Below are 9,027 nucleotides of genomic sequence, written 5' to 3' on the forward strand. Positions count from 1 at the left end.
ACCCAAAGCCACCCTAGAACACAGGTGCATTTTCTTCATCTGGGTGTATTGGCAGTTTCCACTATATGTGTGAAAAGTCTTTTTGGCATCTTGGCACTGCAGTAGCTTATTTGTGCATCTGTTGTGATCCTTTCCCAGAAGAGCACAAAGAATCTGACTGGCACTACTGTGGCTGTCCATTTGTCACTTTGACAGAAATATCTGGGAGGGGGCTATACCTACACGAAATTCTTCTACCTCTTGCAGGAGATTGCCTGATTTTGTCACTCTACAGATGATGTTATTGAATATTTTTTACACCTAGATGCTCAGGATGCTGCTAGAGTTGAGTATAACTTTCTGATGCTTTCTCTGCAGATTCTGTCTTTAGGTGCTGGCTTTGACTCCTTATACTTCCGTTTGAAGGACATAGGTCTTCTGCATCACACTGTGGTATATGAGGTGGATTTCCCAAATGTGGCATGCCAAAAAGCTACTCTGATCAAAAGAATGAAAGAGTTGTCAGCACTGGTGGGAGATATTGGAGGGGAAGGATTAGGTATGGTATTTATGGAAGGGTTTCTAGATACTAAATGTTTAGAAGCAGCAAACATAGCTTCAGCCTTTAAAAAGTGAGATTTGATGGTAGAGGAACTACAAAGTTGTAGATGAAAAGCATGTTCGTTTTCTGAAAAATTTTGGAACAAATAAATCATTTGTAAGCATTGGGAGATGACAAGAAGATGTATAACTGCCAGAATGGATTTGTCAGGAGCAGATTATATCAAACCAAGTTCAGTTTCTTTCTGTTACAATTTCTGAAGTACTGTGTCTAGCTTTGGGCTCACTAGTACAAAGACAGCGGCAAACCGCAGCATGTCCACTGAGAGGTTATGAGAATGATAAAGTGGTGGAGCACATGAAACAGGGAGGAGGCTGAGAGAACTGCGTTTGTTCAGCCTCAAGAAGAGGAGGTTGGGAGAGAGAGAGGTGAGTCTTAATGCAGTCTTCAGCTACCTAATGGAAGAGTGTAGAGAAGATGAAGCCAGGCTTTTCTTGGAGGCACGAAGGAAACAGTCAAGGGGCAATGGTTGCAAGTTGCAACAAAGGAAATTCCAGTTGTGTATAATGAAAATGTTGTGGTTTGTTGTGTTTGGGTTTTTTTTTCTGCTATGTGAGTAGTGAAAATGGGAACAGCTTGCCCAGACAGGTAGTGGTATCTCTGACCTTGGAGATAGTTAGAGCTTGACTGGACAAGTCCTTGAGCAACCTGGTACAGGTGGCTCTACTGTGAGCAAGGAGTTGGACTAGATGACCTTCAAAGGCCCCTTTCAACCTAAATTATACTGTGATTTACAGGCTTTATGGGTAGAAGAGAAGCTATGACTCTGAAGTATCTTGACTGTAATAAAACATTAGTCATTATGTTACCTGACTTGTTTTTTCCCTCTCCAAGGCAGGAAAAAATGAGCCTTATGAAACTACTGTAGAATGTAAGCAAGGCTGAAAGGATTGTTATGCCTGCTAGGTACTAAGGGGCAGTTCAGTGGCAAAATAGAGGAATGTAAAGTATGGGGTTTACTAGAGGTTTCTCCTGTATCTGATTTCCATCAGGGTTTCCATTAATGTTCTAGATGATATGCTATAGAAGGTGAAAATGTAATAAAGCAGCAAGAAACAGGGAGAGTTGCAATGTGGTGGATGAGAGTAGGATGTTGACAAAGTACAGGAGTGGGCTGGAAAATGTGGAATGAAATGCAATAGGGACATAGGTAAGCCACTACGTTTAGACTGTAATAATCAATTTAAGTACAGATGGGAGACAGCTACAGAGCTAGGTGTAGCACACGTCCCTGGCTCTCATGAGCAGTTGAACGAGTCCTAGTGAGTAGCTCTTCCACGAGCTTGTTCAGTTTCCTCTTGAATCCATTCACTTTTTTAATACTGACAGCATCCTGTGACAAAGAATTCTGTCCATACCAATAATCTTCAAGTACTTCAACTAAAAGGTAGGTGTCAAAAGAGTTGAGAATACTCTATTCTCTGTGTCAAGAGAGCAGGAAGTGATGGATAGGCAAGTTAGCTGTTAGAATAAATTAACAGGGAACACTGGGATGGGCTTCTGAAAAAGGCCATCATGCCTCCAGTAATGGATGCCTTTGAGAACAGTGTAGATTAACAATTCTCAGGACAGGTATAGTTGTTGGATTACACTGGTACAGAGACATAGAGTAGGTGATTTCTAAAGGTGTTTTACAGTTTGCTTTGTTATTACTTGGTTTTGGTTGAAACAGGTCAACAAGCTATAGCTTATGATGTTCTTATGGAGTACAGAGGTATGCCATGATAATGCTTGCAAATCATACATTGGAACTTATTTCTGAGAACGGTGACCTGTGAGACGAGTCCTGGTGTTTGCAGGGAGCTAGCATGTGCTGGTTCAGGATTTAATGCCATTTTACAGAAATTAAATCTATTTAAAAGACGAGCAAACAAACCCCCAAAAAATTGAGAATGGTTTTATGGTTCTGAGACAAACCTTTCAAATTCTATCAAAGCCATAGTACTTTCTTAGCCTAGACTGAAAGGTCTATAAATGAGAGCCCTTAAGATTTGATTCTGAATTACAGTGGTTCTATTAAAATGTTGTTGAAGTAAATATGATAAAGTTTTGCTGTAATAGTAAATGTGATAATTTTACGAGAAATCTGTAGGTGAAATTTGCATTAGGAATAATGGCGTTTTAGATCTGCATTTAATAGATGGGTTCTTGACACTATCCCTTTATGGTTCATTTAGTGATGGGGATTTTCTTGTACATGTCCCAAAGAAATTGAGTTGATGGGCACAGCCTTGTGAGTGGGGTTGATTTTCCTGTTTGTTCATTTTGGTCTCAGTATTGTGTCAGCACTGTAGTGAGTTTGCATAATTTTTGTCTCTCAGGAGCCATTACCTTTTCTGGAGAGGATTATAAATTACTGGGAGTGGATTTAGCAGAGCTGTCTGAGCTGGAGCGAGCCCTGGAGGAAGCAGGACTGGACAACGAAATCCCCACACTCTTCATAGCAGAGGTGGTTCTCACCTACATGGAAAATAGCAGGTCAGTTGAGATATCCTCTCTTAACTAGGTGGTAAAATGAAAAGAACAGGCTTCTTTGTATGTACGTCACCTGGAGCTGGGAGACCTGCTGTCTTACAGCTAAAGCCTCAGGAATTCTGTGGAAGTCCCAAGCAGCTCCTTACACCATAATTGTGATGGGGTAATTGATGTCCCCATGACATCCTAAAAGGGAAGAAAAAAAGAATAAGAAGAAAAACCTCGAATGAGTGATTTTGAGTTTTTTGTTAGGTTGAATTCTCTGCGCAGATGGGGGAGGAGATGTTCCTAAGTCCCCAGCACAGGATTCTCTTTTGTGTATGACCTCTGTCAAGATGCTTTAATAGCATGCTTGCAGGAAGATATATTGCATCTGCCATATGATAGGTGTGCCCTCAGTGATTTAATTTCTTACGCACAATTTGCCTGACAGGTCAGATGCCTTGATTCAGTGGGCAGCAGAGCATTTCTCTCAGGCATGCTTTCTGCTGTATGAGCAGATGCACCCAGAGGACCCCTTTGGACATGTCATGCAGCAGCATTTTAGCCAGTTGAACTCTGCGCTTCGTTCTTTGGCACAGTACCCTGATTGTGAGGCACAGCAGAGGCGCTTTTTTGAAAAGGTAAGTACCTGCAGCTCTAGGGCACACATATGAAGCATGATTTACCTGGGAAAGATTGTAGCATTAAATAATTTTGGAAGTCATCAGCTGTGTCAGGTATGGGTTGAAGCAAACAGGGCCAAGGCTGAGACACTGCCTTCTCTTGTAGCTTCACTAGTAATTTGAAAGTCCTTCCAACCAGCTTGCAGCCCACTCTCTGGTATGGGATTAAGGCAAGATGGGTTCCTCTGTGACTTTTGATATAATAAATTAACTTCTTAAGAGCTTTACAGGTAAGGGATCTATGCTCAACGGATTCTGGGCTGCTGTTGTTCCAGCTAGACAGTCTAAAAGGCTCATGCGGGTGTTTGATTTAGGGTCTTTGTTTTCTTGTGTTTTCAGTGTGTCTGTATCCTTCCAGAGGTAATAATTCTAAGGGATTTCTGTTTTAGGGCTGGACTGAGTGTAGTGTCATGGATATGAATAAGTTTTTCACCTATTTTACTCCAGAAGAGGAGCAGCAAAGAGTGCAGGCTCTGGAGCCTTTTGATGAATTTGAGGTAACCCTCCTTTATTCTCAACACCAGTGAGCTGGCTTTGATATGATAAGGTGTCTGCAGTTTCTTATGGTCACAGTTCTGTACAAGAGCTGCTGAGGCACAGGTGTTTATGTAGCCAGAAAGGATCTTGAGTCAGACTTAGTTCATGCAGAGGCTACAGGAAGCTCAATTTGAAGCTGGGGCAAGTAGCATTGGAAGACCACTGTCTTTGGTGTCAGAAGAGCTTCTTGTTCCTTCCTCAGTGAGTGGTCTCTCAGGGAGACAATCTTAGCATAGCAAACGAGCCGGTGGCGTGAAAGATGTTGTAGATGCTAAAAGTGTGGATGGGTTCAAGGAGCAATAATTCTAATGAGAGAGAAATCTGTTGAGGATTGCTGAATACATAAAAATACACCTGATGTGAGGTTCCTGACTGCAAATGTTTGGGAGCATTCCTGAGGGAAGTAGATGCACTTGTACTGCTCTCTCGTCATTGTTGGATACAAGGTTTCAGATATTTTTTGGTCTGACTTTGTACAGCCATTCCTATATTAATGAATGAAATTTAACTATGACTCTATTCTTTGCCATTTTTATGTTAACTGCTGGCAAAGTTTGCGACTATTTCAAGTCTGGAAGAGAAGATAAGTCAAAGATACCGAGTAACTTCAAGATAAATATCCTGTAGGATACTTGCCAGAAGTTTCCCTTTCAATTTTGTGGTTCTCTGTTTATAATTCTCTCTAGAAATCTAGAGAGCCTGCATTATGAAAACAATTTAATGTGTTTGCGTTTATTTTGACAATGTGCAGGATCTGCTCTGCTACATCAATGCAAAAGTGGTGACTGAAAGATGCTGGCAGATCTGCAAAGTCATATAGAAGTGTCTACAAGAATTACTGTAGATCGAGGCAGTTGCTCGTACACTGAGAAAGTAAAGACTTTTTGTAATTTTACTTATAGAGGAGGTTAACATGTACACAAGTCCAAGCTGAAAAATGTGCATAGGAGTAAGATGTATGATAATAGAGAGCTCTACAATTAGCCTTTGAGATAAAGTAAGATGCAGGTCTTGCTGAAAACAAGCTTGATTGAATTAGATAAGAAATGTAAAATACACACTTAGTGCTGAGGGCGACTAATTTTTGGAGTAATTTGCCTAGGGACAAATAGTGGATTCTTCCATTTTCAGTAATTACATTAATTTTTGGGTATCACTTTTCAAAAGGTGATTTTTACTTCGGGAGAAGTTCAGGCAGTGGTGCTAATATTGTGGGCTTTTGTGCCTTTTAAATTCGTGTTTGTGCCTTTTAAATTCATGTTTATGCCTTCTAGTCACGTAGTTGGCTCAATATATCCCACCTTATGGGAATGAACATAATTCCCTAATGTCCATAAAAGCCAGAGTGGACTCTAGCATTGCTACTGATTCCCTGTACAGTCCTCTTGCTTGTGCTTCTGCCTCTTGAGTGATTCCAAGGCTAGACTGGAAATCATATTTATGTGTTATCGGCCAGCAGAGACCATGTTGCACCTTTGAACATTTGTGATTTCTTTGGGTTCATTTATATTCCATGACCTTTAAGAAACCTTAATCCCTCTGATGTACAGCCCTCACTCTTTTCTATGATCAGAACTGGGAAGCATAAAGGGAAACCAATTCCAAAAAAAAAAAAAGTTCCTCATGCAATGTATAATTAAGCTGTGGGACTCCTTGCCACAGCATGTTACAGATGATTTTTATGTGAGTTCAAAGAGCAACTGAGAAGGTTCATGGATGAGAAATCCATCAGGGATTGTTCAATACAAAGACACAGCTTCTCGCTTAGAAAATCCTTGAGCTGTAAATTTTTGAAGATTCAGGTGAGGAAGGTATTTACACACTTGCTCTTTCTCAGATTCAACTTCAGTCTTCTGATTTTGCCCACTGTTGGAAACAGTGCTAGGCTAGGTTGGTCTTTGATTTGATCACCCTGACTGTTCTGAGATCTTTACTACTGCTTGCTCTAAGATTTTGAAGGGGATTGTTTATTTTTGTTTTTTTTCTTTGGGCTTGCTGCAGGAATGGCATCTGAAATGTTCTCATTACTTTGTCTTGACTGCATCAAAGGGGATGGAACCTTCCTGGACTCCATTGTTATCCAGTATGACAGGTACATACTGACTCGTTTTTGTAGTATTCTTTTATCTCGTGCAGGCTTCTCTGAGAGATTTTAGGAAACAGTAAAACCCTGGAAGGAACAGATGGAATGCTTCCACCTGAGTAGCTTTCTCCATCCTTCTAACAATGGTTCTACTGTCCATGGCAAGGCCAGAGCCATATCCTGACTCTGGTGATTCTGATCAGTTTCATTCTTTCAGTTTATTGAACCTTTCAGTCTGAACAGCTCTTCCTTCTCTTTATGCATGGGGCCCTCCAGTGCAGGGCTGCAATGCCAGTCTACCCTGCTCCTTCTCCTAATTTTGGGATCCCACAGACTCTCCCTTTTCAATTTATTCCCGCTTGCCTCCATACATGGGTCTCTAAGCCATTCTATCCTCCTAGCTCCCAAAAGGTTGTTGTGTTTTATTTTACTGCACTACCAAAGTATTGTCCAGCAGAGCACTCGGGAGCGTTTCACAGTTTGTGCTTTATTTTGTTATCCCCTGTGGGTGGAATTGTACATGGAGTATTTCTGTTTCTGGAATGCTTTTAAATCTGTGTGTTGCTTTTTTTACATGGGAGAAAAGTGGTACAGCTGGGGAAAAGCCAAGACTAAGACTGTGTTTCCATGATAAAAAGGACTTGGCAGCAGTAGTAGTGCGAAAAATTCCTGCTTTTGGCTGCTTGCTTCCTTTTTCAGAGTGGAAAGCAGAAGGTTATTTTTACCCTGTTTCACATCACTAGTCGTGTTCATAGTATAGCACCACAAGTAGTTCTATCTGCAACTGAAAGTCAAAATCTGTGTTCTAGGGAGCAGGAAAAGCAGCTGGAAAAGGATAAGGCGGGACGGCACTCCTTAAACAAACAAGGCCACTGAATCCATTGTGTTATGTCTTGATTAGACCTGAAAACATGTAGTGAAATCGAAGCTAAATGAATGTGGGTGTGGTTAAAGATACTGAGTGACAGACTGGTCCTTGTGTTAAAACCTTAAAGGCTCCTAAAGGCGTAGGATCTATCCTTAAGTTAAAACAAAAAATCCAACATTTGCCTAAGTGGTATTAATACAGTGAAGATATTTCATTCGTTAGAGACAGGAATGGGGTCTTTCTGCTGCTGTCTGTTGTATACAGAACTGATAGCAAGAGCCTTCAAAGTCTGGTAAATTTTCCATGCTTAAATATTTTTTTACTGAGAATGACAAAAGTTATGTCTCAAATTATCAGTATGTGCCCCCAGCTTTCCTCTCAAATAGATTTGGGTCCCTGTTCCAGACAGTGCAAGTACTAAGTTTTCCAAACAGAGCATGGTAAGTATATTTTCTGAAATGGAAAAAACCCTCAGTCTTAAAAAAGATCCATCTGTAGAAATATATTTAAACCCAAGGAGATGAAATTTTTTACTTCATCAAACAATGGAAAGGAGGGTCCTGTACGAAACAACATTCAGTACAGACAATTTTTCTGTGTATGGCATACAAAAATAGACTGAGAGCTGCTTCTCCTCCACCTCATCATCTTTTACAACACAAGAATAAGGCACTTGATTGAAGCAAAGAGGACACAAATTCAAAACTGATTAAAAGAAAGTAATTTTTACCATGCGTAGGTGAGCTAGAGTCCTGTATTGAAAGCTTGTTTCATACTAAGGGATATAGTATTTAGAGAGAAGATAGTTAGGTAACTGTATATATTCTTTTATAGTAGGACCATTGGAATTAACAGAGATTATTCGTCATGCTTTAGAACTTTATTTCAATGCCTTTGTGAAGGTAAGACCAAGATCTCGCAAGAAAATTTTGAAATTCAGCTTCCAGGTGTTTGTCCTTTTTCTGCTGTTCTTTGCTATTTAAGTAGCCAAATATTGTCTTCATCAGAAAGACACCCTTTTGAAGGTATTGCAGTGATTCCTGTCTTGCTACAGCAGTTTAGAACACTGCAGTCTCTTAGCCAGTCTTACCTCTGCCCCATTAAAGTAATCTCAGAACTGTGTCAGGAGTTGAGGAAGCAGTAAGCAGAAGTTGAAAGTAGGCATGGTGGTAGTTTAAACCATTACAGCTTGATTTCTAGGGCGTGTCAGATTGTCTGTGTGCTCTGTCAACTTGCTTCACAATTTTTTCTTCTTGAAAAGCTGAACAGACTTGCTTAATCGCTCATTTAAAATGTAGACCTTGGTTCTTGTTTGTGTGTAAGTTCTTTGGTTCTCTTTGGCTTACAGTTCCTCATTGTGATGGTCCTGTCAGAATGGCTGGGAGTATCACTGCAGCAGTGTGTGCAGTGCACTCTGAAATTTCTGGCCTGAGACGTTACGGTCACCACTCAGTTCTTATAAAACCCAATGTGATTCTCACCACTGGAGGCTTTGGGGAGGAGGATGGACGTCACTGCCGTATGAGAAATTTTCATGTGCTAATTAAGCACGCAGGCTACTGGAAAGCTGACTGCGTGAAAAAGGAAGATCCTGATAAAAGATGGGGTGAGTTCCCTTGCTGATGGCGAGTGTAAGGAAGACGTTTTTGTGCTAACAACGAAATAATGTCTAGTGGAAAAGTGATGTCACAGCACAATTATGCTGGCAGTCAAAGAAATCTGAAGGTTCTGAATGCTAAGTGCCAGGTCCTGCACTCGAGTCATAACAGCCCCATGCAACGCTGCAGGCTTGGGGACG

The 9,027-nt window shown here is 40.8% G+C and overlaps 1 protein-coding gene across 1 annotated transcript; it reads left to right on the forward strand.

Annotated features, from left to right (window-relative positions):
- Positions 1-357: 357 nt before the first annotated feature.
- On the forward strand, positions 358-8,835 carry LCMT2 (leucine carboxyl methyltransferase 2; the record flags this gene model as incomplete). Its single annotated transcript, XM_009706847.1, has 6 exons — positions 358-538; positions 2,923-3,079; positions 3,510-3,699; positions 4,131-4,238; positions 6,280-6,370; positions 8,578-8,835. Coding segments are annotated over 6 exons (985 nt in total), but the record flags the coding sequence as incomplete, so codon positions are not given.
- Positions 8,836-9,027: the final 192 nt, after the last annotated feature.

The sequence above is a fragment of the Cariama cristata genome, unplaced genomic scaffold (assembly GCF_000690535.1).
Source record: "Cariama cristata isolate BGI_N322 unplaced genomic scaffold, ASM69053v1 scaffold44698, whole genome shotgun sequence".
NCBI lineage: Eukaryota > Metazoa > Chordata > Aves > Cariamiformes > Cariamidae > Cariama > Cariama cristata.